The 20310-nt window shown below is 36.0% G+C and overlaps 2 protein-coding genes across 2 annotated transcripts; both read left to right on the forward strand.

Annotated features, from left to right (window-relative positions):
• Positions 595-7248, forward strand: LOC104792416 (ABC transporter G family member 34-like). The gene is made up of 20 exons (XM_010518557.2): positions 595-1171; positions 1300-1420; positions 1702-1790; positions 1871-1955; positions 2043-2333; positions 2411-2501; positions 2617-3517; positions 3620-3780; positions 3905-4008; positions 4091-4256; positions 4350-4424; positions 4500-4609; positions 4696-5028; positions 5122-5412; positions 5492-5575; positions 5668-5801; positions 5884-6111; positions 6207-6378; positions 6483-6737; positions 6823-7248. Exons 1-20 carry the CDS (start codon positions 780-782, stop codon positions 7090-7092), a joined length of 4353 nt encoding a protein of 1450 aa, XP_010516859.1. The 5' UTR covers positions 595-779; the 3' UTR covers positions 7093-7248.
• Positions 11062-17897, forward strand: LOC104792415 (ABC transporter G family member 34). The gene is made up of 20 exons (XM_010518555.2): positions 11062-11661; positions 11797-11917; positions 12404-12492; positions 12602-12686; positions 12772-13062; positions 13136-13226; positions 13318-14218; positions 14313-14473; positions 14695-14798; positions 14880-15045; positions 15137-15211; positions 15285-15394; positions 15474-15806; positions 15901-16191; positions 16266-16349; positions 16443-16576; positions 16657-16884; positions 16979-17150; positions 17250-17504; positions 17600-17897. Exons 1-20 carry the CDS (start codon positions 11270-11272, stop codon positions 17867-17869), a joined length of 4353 nt encoding a protein of 1450 aa, XP_010516857.1. The 5' UTR covers positions 11062-11269; the 3' UTR covers positions 17870-17897.

Raw genomic sequence — 20310 nt, forward strand, 5'->3', positions numbered from 1 at the left:
AATTATTCTATTAATGACACAGGCAATTACATCACACTGTGAATGAATAGACACACATCCAATCCGTATCCAGTACTATTAGTTTATTTAGATTAGACTATTACCTACAAAGGCTGAAGGCTATACACAACTAGAAGATCAATTGAAATAAATTATTATTTAAATTGAAATCATCTATAGTTTGTAAAATTGCAACTGAACAAAATAATGAGATTGTGATATGTCTGCGATATATAATTCATTTGACAATATCTAAATGTTTTTTTCCAAAAAAAAAAAACAAATCACCAAAAGATGTTTTAATTTGAAATAGCTGAATTTTTTACTCTCTTTGTTTCATATTAATTTTTTAAAAAAAATATTCGCACACTAATAATTAAGGAAGTATATATGATTTTTGTTTGACCTCTTATTAATATACAGCATAATATTTCCATTGGCCAAGACTTTTAAAATTGTAAAATTAAAATTAGAAATTTTACCAAATATGTACAAAAATACAAAAGAAAATAAATCTTAAATTTCAAAATATGCTTAATATGAAATATAGGGAGTATTAGACGTATCAGACAGATTAAAGTGTAAATATTAAAAAAACAAAAAAAGAAAACAAATATTGTCACTGGGAGCGTTAACCCCGCCTCTTCTTCTTCCCTTCTTCCCACCTACAAAGTCTCTCTCTTTCTCTCTCTCCTTTAAATGGTCGCCGGAAACGAATCGACCTGAGATTCAAATCTCGACTTCCATAATCCGCCTTCTTTCTTCCTTCTTAACAAACGATGCTAGGACGAGATGAGGATCTTGTCCGAACAATGAGCGGGAGAGGTGGGAGTTTAGCCTCAACTAGTCAGCGGAATTTAGCCGGAGCTGCTTCAAGAAGCTTCAGAGACGTGTTCGCTGCCCCGACGGACGACGTGTTTGGTCGGAGCGGACGGAGAGAGGAAGATGACGTGGAACTCCGGTGGGCGGCGCTGGAGAGATTACCGACTTACGATCGGTTAAGGAAAGGTATGTTGCCGCAGACGACGGTCAACGGTAAGGTTGGACTTGAAGAAGTCGACCTGACGAATCTTGCACCTAAAGAGAAGAAACATCTTATGGAAATGATTTTGAAGTTCGTCGAAGAAGATAACGAAAAGTTTCTCCGGAGATTAAGAGAAAGAACTGACAGGTTTTACTTATGTTTTTTTTTTTTCAGACATGAACTCTTAACACTTTTTGTCTTTTGTCTTTTTTTTTTTGTTCTTTCAATTTTGTTATTTTGATATTAATTTTTGATTTGGCGGAAAAAAAAAACAGAGTGGGAATCGAAGTACCGAAGCTTGAAGTAAGGTATGAGAATGTTTCAGTTGAAGGAGATGTTCGTAGTGCAAGCAGAGCTCTTCCTACTCTCTTCAACGTCACTTTGAATACCATCGAGGTTCGTTTTTTTTTTTTTTATGTGTGGTAACTTTGTTCTGTTCCATGATGTCGTTGGGAAAACAAGATCTAAAAAGTTTCAGAATATAAATATACCTAACTTTACGGCTTTTTGAGTCATGCAATTAATATTTTACTTTGTTTGGGATGTAGTCTTGTTGTTCCAAAATTAGATATCTTAAAAATGTCAAACTCTATGTGTGTAAATTGTGTGAAACTGATGATTGGGATAATTTTCCACATGTTGTTGTCGTTGAACTCTTGATTTACTTGATAAATTAGAGCATTCTTGGATTATGCCACCTCCTACCGTCTAAGAAGAAGAAGATTCAGATACTTAAAGGAATCAGTGGCATTATCAAACCATCAAGGTAATTAAAGTGAACGTTACAATGGTCTTTTGCTATATTATATCTCGGATAATATAAGTGACTGTGAGTAACATTTTCAGGATGACCTTATTACTTGGTCCACCAAGTTCAGGGAAAACAACTTTGTTACAAGCTTTGGCTGGGAAGCTTGATGACACCCTTCAGGTTGGTTGTCTATTTTTGTTATGTATATTTATGTGCTCTTACAAAGCTTCTGGTTGGAGTTAACATTTCCTGGTTCATGACAAACAGATGTCTGGGAGGATAACTTACTGCGGTCACGAGTTTCGCGAGTTTGTTCCTCAGAAGACTTGTGCCTACATTAGTCAGCATGACCTTCACTTTGGAGAGATGACTGTGAGAGAGACACTGGATTTTTCGGGGAGATGTCTAGGTGTTGGTACTCGGTACCAGCTGCTTACTGAGCTCTCAAGGAGAGAAAGAGAAGCGGGAATAAAACCAGACCCTGAGATTGATGCATTCATGAAATCCATTTCGATATCAGGGCAAGAAACTAGTTTGGTTACAGACTACGTTCTTAAGGTACAGATTTTGTGATTTGGCCTCTCTTTATAACAAACAACATTTGGGCTAATCCTTGGTTAAATGGCACATGACAGATACTTGGTCTGGACATATGTGCTGACGTACTTGCTGGAGATGTGATGAGACGAGGTATTTCTGGTGGACAGCGGAAGCGCCTAACAACAGGTAAGAATTAGTTTGTGAGTATAGCATATATTCACTTTCATATTGCCATGTTTACATTACAGTGACAAAAGCAGATGTGTTGTTGAACTCGAGTGACTCTTGTCTAAATGAGCAGGAGAGATGTTGGTTGGACCGGCCACAGCTCTTTTCATGGATGAAATATCAACAGGGTTGGATAGTTCCACAACATTCCAAATCTGCAAGTTCATGAGGCAGTTAGTTCATATCGCGGATGTCACCATGGTTATTTCGCTTCTACAACCTGCTCCCGAGACATTTGAGCTTTTCGACGACATTATCCTGCTCTCAGAGGGGCACATTGTCTACCAGGGGGCCCGAGTCAACGTTCTTGAGTTCTTTGAGTACATGGGGTTCCAGTGTCCTGAAAGGAAAGGTGTTGCAGACTTTTTGCAAGAAGTTACGTCTAAGAAGGACCAAGAACAGTTTTGGAACAAGAGAGAACAACCTTACAGATACGTGTCCGTAAGTGATTTTTCAAGCGGCTTCAATTCTTTTCACACCGGACAACAACTTGCTTCAGAATTCAGGGTTCCGTATGACAAATCTAAAACCCATCCTGCTGCACTGGTGACACAAAAGTATGGTATATCAAACAAGGATCTGTTCAAGGCATGCTTTGATAGAGAATGGTTGTTTATGAAACGCAACTCCTTTGTGTATGTGTTCAAGACCGTCCAGATAACCATCATGTCTTTGATTGCCATGACAGTCTTTCTTAGGACAGAAATGCCTGTTGGCACGGTGCAAGATGGCCAAAAGTTTTATGGTGCTCTCTTTTTCAGCCTGGTCAATCTAATGTTTAATGGTATGGCTGAACTAGCATTCACAGTGATGAGGCTCCCGGTGTTTTTCAAGCAGAGGGACTTCTTGTTCTATCCTCCATGGGCTTTCGCCTTACCAGCTTTCCTTCTGAAGATTCCATTGTCTCTTATTGAATCTGTAATATGGATTGTTCTTACATACTACACTATTGGTTTCGCTCCTTCTGCTGCTAGGTACATTTGCTAGCTTCTGGTGCTTATGAAAGCCACTAGGAACTTTCTTTATTTTTGAATTCTGTTGTCATTCCCTTGAACTAACAAAACTTTTGCCATTAGGTTCTTCAAGCAGTTGTTGGCATACTTCTGTGTGAATCAGATGGCCCTTTCTTTGTTTAGATTCCTTGGAGCCCTTGGAAGAACTGAAGTAATCGCCAACTCGGGCGGGACATTAGCATTGCTAGTCGTATTTGTTCTTGGAGGCTTCATTATTGCTAAAGGTAATAATATTACATTCTCATATCTTATCATAGAACATGAAAAATCTGTTTGAACTATAGAATCAAAGACTTGTTGATATCTATGAGATTGTTAAGTAATACTATTTTATATTTCTCTTCACAGATGACATACCGTCGTGGATGACTTGGGCTTATTATATATCACCTATGATGTATGGACAGACTGCATTAGTTATGAATGAGTTTCTTGATGAGCGATGGGGCAGCGTAAGTTTACACCAAGTCCTTACCTGGTCAACTTATATTATTTGTCAATTGTGATGCAAAGCTGTTCTGTTACATGATGCAGCCAAACAATGATACACGCATCAACGCGAAAACAGTTGGAGAAGTCTTGCTGAAGAGCCGAGGCTTCTTTATAGAGCCATATTGGTTTTGGATATGTATCGGAGCGCTAATTGGGTTTACTCTGTTGTTCAATCTCTTTTACATAATAGCTTTGATGTATTTAAACCGTAAGTGCTCTTACTTTTTACTTCCAGGTTATTCATAAGTTTGAACAAAGAATCATTTCTTAGTTGACAAGATCTTGAAAATTATTTATGTAGCTCTCGGTAACTCCAAAGCTACTGTTGTGGAAGAAAGTAAAGACAAACAGAAAGGGAGTGACCGTGGAACAGAAGGTGAAATCTTTTACCTCTTCAATTTTGTAGTTATCTTTTCGTTTTGATTATTCTGACTTTGTGAAGAAGTTGCAGGTTCTGTAGTTGAACTCACTAGTACTTCAACAAAGAGAGGAATGGTTTTACCTTTTCAACCGCTCCCTCTTGCATTTAGTCATGTGAACTACTACGTTGATATGCCTGCAGTAAGTAACTGTGTCTCATAGTTTCCAGTTCTGTCTATCGCTCTTACAAATGTACCTTAAGTTTCATTCGTTGTTTTATTCTGCAGGAAATGAAGGCTCAAGGAGTTGAAGGCGACCGCCTCCAGTTACTAAGAGACGTTGATGGAGCTTTCAGACCAGGCGTATTGACAGCTTTGGTCGGTGTCAGTGGTGCAGGTAAGACAACCTTAATGGATGTCCTGGCCGGCAGGAAAACAGGAGGCTACATCAAAGGGAGTATTAGCATATCCGGTTACCCAAAGAACCAAGCAACATTTGCTAGAGTCACTGGTTACTGTGAACAAAATGATATCCATTCTCCACACGTTACCGTTTTTGAATCCCTCATCTACTCAGCATGGCTTCGTCTATCCGCTGATATTGATGCTAAAACTCGAGAGGTAAGTGTTACTATGCATAATGTTTTTATCATAATCACTCGCATGGTTTAATAATCTGGTAACCTTTTTTGGCATGTTTATGTGATTGTATAGATGTTTGTTGAAGAAGTGATGGAGTTGGTGGAGCTCAAACCCCTTAGAAACTCTATAGTTGGCCTTCCTGGTGTAGATGGTCTTTCAACAGAACAGAGGAAAAGGCTTACTATTGCGGTTGAGTTGGTAGCTAACCCGTCAATAATATTTATGGACGAGCCAACATCTGGTCTTGATGCAAGAGCTGCCGCCATCGTTATGCGTACTGTTAGGAATACCGTTGATACAGGAAGAACTGTAGTTTGTACAATTCATCAGCCTAGCATCGATATCTTTGAATCCTTCGATGAGGTATGCTTTCGAAAAAAATCCACTTATGAGTCCCAAAACAAGGATAAAAAAATTAACTACCATCTTTGGTTTATTACAGCTGCTACTGATGAAACGAGGAGGCCAAGTTATATATGCGGGAAGTCTAGGACACAACTCACAAAAACTCGTTGAATACTTTGAGGTGAATCATTAGTTATTTTACAATCTCTTGGTCGTATGAATTTATTATTTATTTTTTTATGGAAGTAACTGTAACTAGAACCTTACTTGCAGGGTATTGAAGGGGTTCCAAAGATCAAGGACGGATACAATCCTGCGACGTGGATGCTTGACGTCAGTACTCCTTCAATGGAGTCACAAATGAACGTGGACTTTGCTCAAATATTTGCCAACTCCTCTCTTAATCAGTATGTTTAAGAAAAACGCTACTACTAAACGAGAGTGATTACACTGTCTTTCTAACATGAACGTGATGTTATTTATACTCAGGAGAAACCAGGAACTCATCAAAGAGCTCAGTACTCCACCACCGGGATCTAATGATCTCTACTTCCAAACCAAGTACGCGCAACCGTTTGGTACTCAAATGAAGGCTTGCTTCTGGAAACAGTATTGGTCAAACTGGAGATATCCTCAGTACAATGCCATTCGGTTTCTCATGACGATAGTCATTGGTGTCTTGTTTGGTCTTATTTTCTGGCAAACCGGAACTAAATTGTAAGCCATTCTTTTCTCTCTTCTTTTCATTATTAAACTATATATTATCTTATCAAAAGGTGACGTATTCATCCAAAAACCAAAAACCAAAACAGGGAGAAAGAGCAAGACCTGAATAATTTCTTTGGAGCCATGTACGCTGCTGTATTGTTCCTCGGTGCCACCAATGCTGCAACAGTTCAACCCGCGATTGCCATTGAGCGAACGGTGTTCTACCGTGAAAAAGCCGCTGGAATGTACTCTGCCATTCCCTATGCAATTTCTCAGGTACGTACTTAAACATTCTAATAACATTGTCTTAACGTTATATGATACTTTTCCTAAAATATAGTTAGACCACAATCAGAAACTCAAATCTAAAAATGGTACAGGTAGCAGTGGAAATCATGTACAACACCGTACAAACTGCACTCTACACACTAATCCTTTACTCGATGATCGGGTACGACTGGACTGTGGTCAAGTTCTTCTGGTTCTACTACTACATGTTAACAAGCTTCATCTACTTCACCCTATACGGTATGATGCTTGTGGCCTTGACACCAAACTATCAAATAGCTGGAATCTGCATGTCCTTCTTCCTCAGTTTCTGGAATCTTTTCTCCGGTTTCCTCATTGCTAGACCGGTAAGTGAACTAAGCAACTTACATTTGAATGAACACCAATAAAAGTGTTTTAAGAGCTAACTAACTCGAACAACTTGTGACGCAGCTAATACCGATATGGTGGAGATGGTACTACTGGGCATCGCCTGTGGCTTGGACATTGTACGGGATCATCACATCTCAAGTAGGAGACACAGATTCGATTGTGCACATCACTGGCGTTGGAGACACGAGTCTGAAAACGTTGCTCAAAGATGGATTCGGGTTCGAACATGACTTCTTACCAGTTGTAGCAGTTGTCCACATAGCATGGATCCTAGTTTTTCTCTTTCTCTTTGCCTATGGTATCAAGTTCCTCAACTTCCAAAAAAGGTGAAAAAACCTCTTATTAGAATTTAGATTAATTTTAGCGTTGAGAGCGTATGGATGAATTAATGTAAATTTTCTTGGTATCACATCACCTAATTATTTTATTTATTTTTCGCGTTTGGTTGGTAATAATAAGAACACAACAGTTCATGTTTACATTAAATTATCCTTGAATTCATGTTTTGTCATTTTTGGGCTTAATAAATGAGTAACTAGCAGAGCTATCCAATAATATATCATACACGTAACGTTGAAGACAAAACAAGATTTTCTGAGTGCATCGGGTGGCCAAGGAAGATGAACGACTGACTAGTCGACTACTTGTGATTACCTTCCCGATGAAGTCCTCCCCGCAAGACATTTTTGTTGTACCTCGTATTACACAGCTCTGACCGTTGACATCGCATCCGCATCAATTTGAGAAAACAAAAAATATGATTATCGAGACACGCACGTACGTCGTATTTAAGAAACCAAATAAGAAAACGAAAATATGATTATTGAGACGCAAGTACGGCTCTGAGACTGTTAACATCGTCTCCGCATCAATTTGAGATGTTAACAATTGAACTGTAAGTAGAATAATTATAAATTTTACTAATTGTATAAAATGTATGATAATATTTTCCTTTTTCTCTATTGTTAACAAAAATAAATATAGTTAATTAGTTATCATATTAATACATACCCTATCTCATAACTTTAAGTTTTACGTACTACTTTTAATTTAAAATGTACCCTAATTGTTTATCCGTTAGATCTTTGTTGTTTTTTGTTTAGCAATAAGCTCTATCACTAATGCAGTCATACACTGTAGAGTATTACTTAACTTGTGGTGGTTTCAACGAGGTTTTTTAATTGCCCAACAATTACAGCCCATGTCGTAATCAACGACTACATCTTTTTAATTTTTTTTTTTCAAATGATTATTATTTTTCTTTAAACAATGATTTTAGTCCTTTTTCCCATTTAATTATTCTATTAATGACAGGCAATCAACACTATGAATAGACACACATTCAATCAGTACGTATACTAGTTTACTAGGATTTTTACCCGCGTCTTCCGCCACCAAATCAAATATTAAAACAATAATTATTTAAACATTTTTAATTTTTCATTATCAAAGTATTGTTAATAAAAAAATAATATAGAGAAAATAAAACATAACAACCAAGTAAAAAAATATAAAGCAAAAAAAAAAAAACAAAGACTTTGTTTATCCAATTCAGTCAATTTGACAAAAACTACATCAAGGGCTAGATTCGATCCGGCAATTCACAACTAAAGAAGATGAACCAGCTCAAGAATGAACTTGTACAACAATGGAGTATAACAAGTTTCTATCTTTCTATCTCTTTCGTTTTACAATTAGAAAAGATAGAACTCGTAACAAAGACGAATAAATGATTTTGATACTTATATGAATATCAACAAAACGGCAACCCCTCTATCGCGACTAGAGTCTTCGTTGTACTCCTTCTCTTTTACCAGTCCGATAACTAGTCATAACCAGAATTCAATCAGAATCTAATTTCACCGGTTTAGGCCAAACCTAAAAATTGAATCACAACCAAGAACCACAACATTCCACCTTGATTCATGTTTTACTCTTCTTCTAATGAACTGCACTACTTGGATGTAACCTCTAGCGGTACCGAACACACTGATTGCCTGAGAAACTTTAGGAAATCCAAAGCCTCCTCAAACTTGTTCACTTGAATAACTTTTGTAAGCATATCTGCAGAATTTACAGAAGTATGAATTTTATGTACCTCAACTTCACCAGCTTCAATCACGTCTCTGATGAAATAATACTTGACTGCGATTTGCTTCATCCTCTCGTGAAATGCATTGTTCTTTGACAAATAAATTGTTGAGTGAGAATCACATTACACTGTAGCCTCCTTATGATTAAGTTTCATATCTTCAGAAAGACCTTTGATCCATAATGCTTCTTTCACAGCCTCAGTAAGTGACATATACTCGGCTTCTGTTGATGACATAGCCACCACTTGCTGCAAACCAGACTTCCAGCTAACCGTGTTTCCACCCACAGTAAACACATAACCATTCAAAGATCTTCTGCGTTCTAGATCTCCACCATAATCTAAATCACAGAAACCTGCACTCTAAAATCCTTTCCCTTAGTATGAACCAAATTCAAGTCTGAAGATCCCTTCAAGTATCGCATTAGCCACTTAATAGCCTCCCAATGCATTTCTCCATTCTTACTCATGAATCAACTCAAAATTCCAATAGCATAAGCTACATCAGGTCGTGTTCCAACCATAGCGTACATTATACTGCCGACAACACTTGCATATGGAACTTGTTCTGTATCTACGCATTCTCTATCTGCTTTAATAGATGAAAGCTTGAAATGTCCTCCAATATGAGTGTCCATATAGTGTGTTGCTTTCATATTGAACTGACACAACACCTTTTCTATTTAATTGGACTGAGACAAATACAAAGTTCCATTCTTCATATCTCTCTTAATATTAATTCCCAAGATTCTACTAGTTGCTCATAGGTCTTTCATTTCAAACTCTGAACTTAGAACCTCTTTAACCTTGTTGATTTCATACATGTTTCTAGCTGCTATCAACATATCATCTACATATAATAGTAGATAGAAAAGCTCTTCATGGCTTACCTTCTTCACATAGACACATGAATCATGCAGGTTCCTATTAAAACTCTGACTGAGCATAAAATCGTTAAACTTCTTATTCCACTGTATGGGTGCCTCCTTTAAACCATAAATTGACTTCTTTAACAAACAGACTTGATCTTTACCAGAATTTACCCCAAAAGTTTCTGGTTGTTCCATATATCGAGGTTGATCAAGTTCTCTATGTAGAAACGTTGTCTTTACATCCATCTGTTCTAACTCCATATCTTCTTTAACAACCAAAGACATCAATACTCTGATGGAAATATGCTTCACAACTAGTGCAAATACTTCATGGTAATCAATATCCTCTCTCTGTGTGAAGCCATGGGAAACTAACCTTGCCTTGTATCTCTCTCGTTCCACTCTAGGAATTTCAGGCTTCTTTCTATGCAACCATCTACAACCCAAAACCTTCTCATCCTTTGATATGTCGATGATATTCCATGTTCCACTTTTAACTTGCGACTGAATTTCTTTCGACATGCCATCATCCCATTTATCCCAATCTTTACTCAACTTTGCATCGTGATAACATCCTGGTTCCTCTGAATCTATCTCATCTGCAACACATAGTGCAAACGCAAACTGAGTGTAATTTGTGAGTTTATCAGGTGGTTTAATGACTCTTCTCACCATATCTCTAGCTAGTTTGTAATTTTCTAAGCCAATACTGCTAGAAACACCTCCTTCAGGTTCAAAATATTTCTCTTCAGAATCACTCAATACCACTGTAGCATCACCACCTTCTGTAATCACCTTTGTATCCTTAACAACGATATTCTTAGACAAAGCCAGAGTTTCTAAAGCTGCAGACGAATTTTCTGTTTTAAATAAACCTTATATTTATTTATACAAATTCGAAAGCTAAAAAAGGAAGATTTAAATTTTATCTCAATCATTTAAAAATGATATACCAAAAACTATAACATAAATCTTAGTTTTTTTTAGCTTTCAAAGTTGTATTACAATACCTTAAAATATATTTTTCAATAAAGTAATAATTTATTTTTTCTGTTTTTAGGTGTATCTCTATTTTAATTTCTTTTTATAAAAATAGAAAATATATGAAAAAGTCAAAACAAGCCTATTTTATTAAGAATAAAATAATTATAATTATTTTGAGGGTGAATGCGAGGCATCTTACGTTACATTTTAATATATTAGATCTAGATTAGAGTAGACCCACAAGATCATTTGAAAAATAAACTAAAATCAAATCAACGAGAATCATGTGATCATAAATAATGAGATATGATATATTTAAGATGTTTTGAATAATTATTCGCTAAATTTCATTAGACAACAAAAGAAAACGAACAAATTTCAATTATTTAAGTGTAAATATTAAAAACAAATATTGTCACTGGGAGCTTTAACCCCGCCTCTACTTCTTCCCTGACCTCCAAAGTTTCACTCTCTCTCTTTCTCTCTCTCTCCCCCTTAGATGGTCGCCGGAAACGAATATACCTGAGATTCAAATCACGACTTCCATAAACCGTTGACGATGCAAGGACGAGATGAGGATCTTGTCCGAACAATGAGCGGGAGAGGTGGGAGTTTAGCCTCAACTAGTCACCGGAGTTTAGCCGAAGCTGCATCAAGAAGCTTCAGAGAAGTGTTCGCTTCCCCGACGGACGACGTTTTTGGTCGGAGCGAACGGAGAGAGGAAGATGAGGTGGAGCTCCGGTGGGCGGCGCTTGAGAGACTACCGACTTACGATCGGTTGAGGAAAGGTATGCTGCCGCAGACGATGGTCAACGGTAAAGTTGGACTTGAAGAAGTTGACCTGACGAATCTTGCACCTAAAGAGAAGAAGCATCTTATGGATATGATTTTGAAGTTCGTCGAAGAAGATAACGAAAAGTTTCTCCGGAGATTGAGAGAAAGAACTGACAGGTTTTACTTATGTTTCTTTTCAGACATATACTCAAAAAACTTTTTGTCTTTTGTCTTTTTTTTTTTTTTTTCCTGTCAGTTTTGTCGTCAGATTTATTTATTTATTATTTTTTATTTGGCGGAAAAAAAAAACAGAGTGGGAATTGAAGTACCGAAGATTGAAGTAAGGTATGAGAATGTTTCAGTGGAAGGAGATGTTCGTAGTGCAAGCAGAGCTCTTCCTACTCTCTTCAACGTCACTTTGAATACCATCGAGGTTCGTGTTGGGTTGTTTTTATTTGTGTGTGGTAACTTGTCCTCTTCGATGATGTCGTTGGGAAAATGAGATCTAAAAAGTTTCATAAAATATTTTAATACCTAATCTTTTCCAAAACTTATTCTTATCTTGATTTTTTTTGTTTTTTACCAAGGTTGCTTTCTTTAGAGGTAACGTGTAATACTTCATCTACATTTTCTAATGATATTAACATATTTACCCAAAAAAATTATATATATACCTAAATTTACTAGTACTTTTTACGGTTTGGCATCAGACATGCGCCGTATTAGGATATCCGGTTATTTCAGGATGTATAGTACTCTTGTTGGTCTAAAAGTACATATATATATAAAATGTCAAACTTTATGTGTGTGAATGTAAAAATTGTATGAAACTCATGATTGGGGTAACTTTCACATGTTGTGGTTGTTGTTGTCAAAATCTTGCTTACTAAAAGTTTTTTTTTGGTATTTGTTAAATTAGAGCATTCTTGGATTATTCCACCTCCTTCCATCTAAGAAGAAGAAGATTCAGATACTTAAATCTATCAGTGGCATTATCAAACCATCAAGGTAATTAAAGTGAATGTCACAGCGGTCTTTTGCTATATTATATTTCGGATACCTTTAGATGGAAGGCTAATAATATATGTGACTATGACTCTATGAGTAACATTTTCAGGATGACCTTATTACTTGGTCCACCAAGTTCAGGGAAAACAACTTTGTTACAAGCTTTGGCTGGGAAGCTTGATGACACCCTCCAGGTTTGTTTTTAATTATTAGATATGTATACTTATGTCCTCTTAAAAGCTCCTGGTTGAGTTAACATGTCTGGTTCATGACAAACAGATGACTGGGAGGATAACTTACTGCGGTCATGAGTTTAGCGAGTTTGTTCCTCAGAAGACTTGTGCCTACATTAGTCAGCATGATCTTCACTTCGGAGAGATGACGGTGAGAGAGACACTGGATTTTTCGGGGAGATGTCTAGGTGTTGGGACTCGGTACCAGCTGCTTACGGAGCTCTCAAGGAGGGAAAAAGAAGCTGGAATAAAGCCAGACCCTGAGATTGATGCATTCATGAAATCCATTGCGATAGCAGGGCAAGAAACTAGTCTGGTTACAGACTATGTTCTTAAGGTACAACTTTTGTGTTTCGATTTCTCACTCTAACAGGTATTGGGACTTATCCTTGGTTAATGACACATGACAGATACTTGGTCTGGACATCTGTGCTGACACACTTGCTGGAGATGTGATGAGACGAGGTATTTCTGGTGGACAGAGGAAGCGTCTAACAACAGGTAAAAACTTGTGAGTTTTGCATATGTTTACATTACAATAACAGTGCATATGTGTTCTTAAACTCGAATGACTCTTGTCTAAACTGAGCAGGAGAGATGTTGGTTGGACCGGCCACAGCTCTTTTCATGGATGAAATATCAACAGGGTTGGATAGTTCCACAACATTCCAAATCTGCAAGTTCATGAGGCAGTTAGTTCATATCGCGGATGTCACCATGGTTATTTCGCTTCTACAACCTGCTCCCGAGACGTTTGAGCTTTTCGACGACATTATCCTGCTCTCAGAGGGGCACATTGTCTACCAAGGGGCCCGAGACAAAGTTCTTGAGTTCTTTGAGTACATGGGGTTCCAATGTCCTGAAAGAAAAGGTGTTGCAGACTTTTTGCAAGAAGTTACGTCTAAGAAGGACCAAGAACAGTATTGGAACAGGAGAGAACAACCTTACAGCTATGTGTCCGTAAGTGATTTTTCAAGCGGCTACAACTCTTTTCACACTGGGCAACAACTTGCTTCAGAATTCAGGGTTCCGTATGACAAAGCTAAAACCCATCCTGCTGCACTAGTGACACAAAAGTATGGTATATCAAACAAGGAGTTATTCAAGGCATGCTTTGATAGAGAATGGCTGCTTATGAAACGCAACTCCTTTGTTTATGTGTTCAAGACCGTTCAGATAACCATCATGTCTTTGATTGCCATGTCGGTCTTTTTTAGGACAGAAATGCATGTTGGCACGGTGCAGGATGGTCAAAAGTTTTATGGTGCTCTCTTTTTCAGTTTGCTCAATCTAATGTTTAATGGAATGGCTGAACTAGCATTCACAGTGATGAGGCTTCCAGTTTTCTTTAAGCAAAGGGACTTCTTGTTCTATCCTCCATGGGCTTTCGCCTTACCAGCTTTTCTTCTGAAGATCCCATTATCTCTTATTGAATCAGTAATATGGATCGTTCTTACATACTACACTATTGGTTTTGCTCCTTCTGCTTCCAGGTAATTTTGCTAGCTTCTAGTGCTAATAAAGCTACACTTATTTATTTTTCTTCTATTTGCATTCCCTTTGAACTAACTAAACTTTTGCCATTAGGTTCTTCCGGCAGTTATTGGCGTACTTTAGTGTGAATCAGATGGCCCTTTCTTTGTTTAGATTCCTTGGTGCCCTTGGAAGAACAGAAGTAGTCGCAACCTCAGTCGGGACCTTGTCATTGCTAGTCGTATTTGTTCTTGGAGGCTTCATTGTTGCTAAAGGTAAGCAGATATAATCCTTTTTAACGCAAAGAAAAAAAATGTTCAACCAGATAGTAAGAAATTTGAGTGGACACAGTTGAAGTCCTTAAATAATACATATCTTGCCACATAACATATAAAAACTTTTTAATATAAGTGATTTGTGTTTCTTGATATAGCTTTTGGCTTCTTTTTATATAAATTGTTAAGTAAAACATATATTTTATTTTTTTTCTTCACAGATGACATCCCATCATGGATGACTTGGGCCTATTATATATCACCTATGATGTATGGACAGACTGCATTAGTTATGAATGAATTTCTTGATGAGCGATGGGACACTGTAAGTTTACACCAAGTCCTTATCTGGTCAACTTATATTTGACAATTGTGATGCAAAATCTGTTATGTTTACATGATCCAGCCAAACAATGATACACGCATTGACGCGAAAACAGTTGGAGAAGTATTGCTGAAGAGCCGAGGCTTCTTTACAGAGCCATATTGGTTTTGGATATGTATCGGAGCGTTACTTGGATTTTCTGTGTTGTTCAATGTCTTTTACATCTTAGCCTTGACGTATTTGAACCGTAAGTGCTCTTATTTTTAACTTACAGGCTATTCATAACTATGAACAAGAATCAATTTTTAGTTGACAAGATTTTGAAAATATTTATGTAGCTCTCGGTGACTCCAAAGCTACAGTTGTGGAAGAAGGTAAAGAGAAACATAGAGGAAATAACCGTGGAACAGAAGGTGAAATCTTTTACCTCATTAATTCAGTAGCTATCTTTTCATTTTGATTATTCTGACTCCACTAATTCTGTAGTGGAACTCACAAGTACTTCAACTCATTGGCCAAAGAGAGGAATGGTTTTACCTTTTCAACCGCTCTCTCTTGCATTTAGTCATGTGAACTACTACGTTGATATGCCTGCAGTAAGTAACTGTGTATCAAATTTACCAATTCTGTGTATCGCTTTTACAAATGCACCTAAGTTCCATTTAACTCTTGCAGGAAATGAAGGCTCAAGGAGTTGAAGGCGACCGCCTCCAGTTACTAAGAGACGTTGGTGGAGCTTTCAGACCAGGCGTATTGACAGCATTGGTCGGTGTCAGTGGTGCGGGTAAGACAACCTTAATGGATGTCCTGGCCGGCAGGAAAACAGGAGGCTACATCGAAGGGAGTATTAGCATATCCGGATACCCAAAGAACCAAGCAACATTTGCTAGAGTCACTGGTTACTGTGAACAAAATGATATCCACTCTCCACACGTTACCGTTTATGAATCCCTCATCTACTCAGCATGGCTTCGTCTTTCCGCCGATATAGATGTCAAAACTCGAGAGGTAAGTGTTACTATGCATAACGTTTAATTGTTTTATCATAATCACTTGCATGAAACTGATAACCTCTTTTTTTCCTGTTTATGTGACTGAATAGATGTTTGTTGAAGAAGTGATGGAGTTGGTGGAGCTTAAACCCCTTAGAAACTCTATAGTTGGGCTTCCTGGTGTAGATGGTCTTTCAACAGAACAGAGGAAAAGGCTTACTATTGCTGTTGAATTGGTAGCTAACCCATCAATAATATTCATGGACGAGCCAACATCTGGTCTTGATGCAAGAGCTGCCGCCATCGTTATGCGTACTGTTAGGAATACCGTTGATACAGGAAGAACCGTAGTTTGCACAATTCACCAGCCTAGCATCGATATTTTCGAATCCTTCGATGAGGTATGCCTCCAAAAAGATCGACTCAATCCACAAAAAAGAGGATACAAATTTAATACATCTTTGGTTTAATGCAGCTGTTGTTGATGAAACGAGGAGGCCAAGTTATATATGATGGAAGTCTTGGACATCACTCACAAAAACTCGTTGAATACTTCGAGGTGATTCATTGGTTTTCTTTCCCATCTCTTGGCCATATGAATTTGTAATATCTATCAATGGAAGTAACTGTATCTAGAACCTTACTTTTGCAGGCTATTGAAGGGGTCCCGAAGATCACAGACGGATACAATCCTGCGACGTGGATGCTTGACGTCACTAGTCCTTCAATGGAGACACAACTGAGCGTGGACTTTGCTCAAATATTCGCCAACTCCTCTCTTTATCAGTACGTTTAAGAAAAATGCTACTACTAAACCAGAGTTTATTACACTGTCTTATCTAACATGAACTTGATGTTATACTCAGGAGAAATCAGGAACTCATCAAAGAGCTCAGTACTCCACCACCGGGATCTAATGATCTCTACTTCCAAACCAAGTACGCGCAACCGTTTGCTACTCAAATGAAGGCTTGCTTCTGGAAACAGTATTGGTCGAGTTGGAGATATCCTCAGTATAATGCCATTCGGTTTCTCATGACAATAGTCATTGGTTTCATGTTTGGTCTAATTTTCTGGCAAACAGGAACCAAAATGTAAGCCATTTCTTTTCTCTTCTTCATTATTAGTCTATTCATATATATTATCAAAATGTGATGTATCTAATCCAAAAACCAAAAACCGAAACAGAGAGAAAGAGCAAGACCTGAATAATTTCTTTGGAGCCATGTACGCTGCTGTAATGTTCCTCGGTGGCACTAACGCTTCAACAGTTCAACCTGCGATTGCCATTGAGCGAACGGTGTTCTACCGAGAGAAAGCAGCTGGAATGTACTCTGCCATTCCCTATGCAATTTCTCAGGTACGTACCTAACCATTCTAATAATATTGTCTTAAGTAACGTTATATGAAACTTTTCCTAAGATATATGGTTCAGAACTGAAATCTAAAAATGGTGCAGGTAGCAGTGGAAATCATGTACAACATTATACAAACTGGACTCTACACGCTAATCCTTTACTCGATGATCGGATACGACTGGACTGCTGTCAAATTCTTTTGGTTTTACTACTACATGTTAACAAGCTTCGTCTACTTCACCTTATACGGTATGATGCTTGTGGCCTTGACACCAAACTATCAAATAGCCGGAATCTGCATGTCATTCTTCATGAGTCTTTGGAATCTTTTCTCCGGTTTCCTCATCCCTAAACCGGTAAAATGAACTAAGCAACTTACGTACACATATCAACAGAACTGTTTGAAGAGCTAACTAACTAAACTTAACAAAACCTTTAATTTTGAACGCAGCTAATACCGATATGGTGGAGATGGTACTACTGGGCATCGCCCGTGGCTTGGACGTTGTATGGAATCATCACATCTCAAGTAGGAGACACAGATTCGATAGTGCGCATAAGTGGTGTTGGAGACACGAGTCTGAAAACGTTGCTCAAAGATGGATTCGGGTTCGAACATGACTTCTTACCAGTTGTAGCCGTTGTCCACATAGCATGGATCCTTGTTTTTCTCTTTGTATTTGCTTATGGTATCAAGTTCCTCAACTTCCAAAAAAGGTAAAGAAACCGTACGAATAAATTCATGTAAATTGTTGCTTTGTATTACATAATTATTATTTTTATTTGTTGGCGTTTGGTTAGTAAATTATACCAACACAGCCCATGTTGTGTAATAAATTAATAAGTTATTTGGTAAAATAGACAGTTTTTAAAACAAAATTGTAAAAGTAGTACATCATTATTTACAATTAGCAAATTACATATTTTTTACTGTTTTTTACTATTCACAATACCTTTCAACCATCATCAACATTTCATATTTACAACACATGCCATTGAGTCTCTATTTTTTTTTTTTTTTTAAATATGGTCCCTACAATCTTAAAAACAAAAATGTTGGGTAATTAAAATTGGTTTTCTAAAATTTTAAAGATGTATAAAAATCTATATTTTTTCTTTATAATTTGATATGCATTTTTTTGATGATTTTATTTGATAATGTTAAATATTTTTTATAAATTTTATATCCGTACACATTATTAAGTGTACAAATGTTCGTACACATTATTAAGTGTACATATATAATTTGTTTAATTCTAGTTTTAGATATATGTATCACTATGGTTTTGTTCAAATTACATTTGTATACTTAATATTATGTGTCTGTATACTTAATAAAATGTATAGACATATGTACACTAAATAAGATGTACGGATACAAAAGATGTATATAATATATTTAAAAATTATTAAATAAAATTCATATCAAATTGTAAAGAAAAAAATATAATTTTTTTTGTATCCAAGAAAATTTTTAAAAAAAATTATATTAACAATTATTTGAATAATTATGATTGAAGGAAAAAAAAACTTTATTTCTCACCCACACACATACCCCTTTTGGTAATATTTTCATCCAAGCCTATGGCCCACAAGCTCTCCTATCTCACACATTCTCTATTAAACAACATCTATTCTTCCAATTTTGAATTGTAAATGTATTACTTTACCAATTAAGTTTCCAAAATGTACTAATATGCAAACAAACCCTAAATTATACTAGATTTTAACCTGCGGTACACCGGAGGCATATAATTTCTATTCTAAATTATATTTTATGTTGTATCTATTTGTTAAATATTTAATATTTTGTAAATTGAGGAATAACTAAATTTTCTAGTTGTTGTGCGGCTAAATATTTATATTATTTTTTAATCCGTAATACACTTCATGACCATTTGTTTGTTATATTTAGTTTGTTTTGTTTAGTGTTTGAGATTCTATTTTGATTTTTAATTACTATAACAAAAAAATAAGGGATCTAAATACATAATCAGTAATTATATGTTGTGATTAAGTCACATTTTTCCTAATGATTTAATTATTTTATACAATCTTAGTTAAATCAAGTTGATTTTATGTCAAATATTCTAATATTAGTAGTGTTGATAAATAATTAAATGAGAATTTAACCCGTGTTAACACAAATTTAATAATATTTTATTAATTTCAACATGTTCTCTTTATAACTCATCTACTATATAACCACATTATATAGTATTTTAGAATTTTTTTAATTTTACATATGCGTAATAATTAAAAATTTTATTAAGTTTATATATGTTAATTATTATATTTAAATGATTGTCAATCGAAGTGTTTCTTACGTTAAGAATCAAAGCTCACAGATTTTGGAAAACAAAATGGAAATCAAATTGTTTTTTTCTTTGTTTACGATGGATTCAGTTATAAAATATCTTCAAAATATAACATAATGTTTGGTTAAATATATGATAGTTTCTATTTCCATATTGATTGCTGTTATTTTTTTAACTGAAATGAAATGTAAAATATTTAGGAAACAAAATCTGGAATAATGTTAGTCTTGAAAAAATTTAGGGATTAATATTATAAATAAATTTTTAAATAAACAAAATTAAAAGGACACAATACAAAATGTTCTTCGTTCAAAAATATTAATATAAATGAAATATTTGTTCTTTCTTGGGATATTCTTTATTCTCTAGTGATTCTTCCTCGTTAGAAAAGATATTTGTGTAAAAAGTTTTGGACTCGTCCCTAATCAAGAAAAAGAAAAAAGCTTTTTCAGTTACGAGTCTGAAATCTGACAAATACAAATATTTTCCTAATCATAATGATATTTTCCAAATTAAGAATTGATTTATTTAAGGTTAAAAAGAAGCAATTATTGAGAATTTGTGATACATAAGACGGACGAGAGAGACGACGCTTGATGATGGGTCCAATTTAAAAATCTGACATGAGACACGTGGCTCGCTATACTCCGTCCCTAATGAGGCTTCATGTGATTTTGATTTTTTTTTTTTTTTTTTTAACTTTAATTTTTGTCGTTTATTAGTTTAAAAATAAGTCTAATTAAATCTTTCATTAGTATTTAGATTTTTATTCCTCTCACTCAGCTTTTGTTCGCTCCTTCAGTCTCTCTTCCCAAGTTCTCTTTCTCTGTCTTCATCAATCAAT

This window comes from Camelina sativa, chromosome 6 (genome assembly GCF_000633955.1).
Source record: "Camelina sativa cultivar DH55 chromosome 6, Cs, whole genome shotgun sequence".
Lineage (NCBI taxonomy): Eukaryota > Viridiplantae > Streptophyta > Magnoliopsida > Brassicales > Brassicaceae > Camelina > Camelina sativa.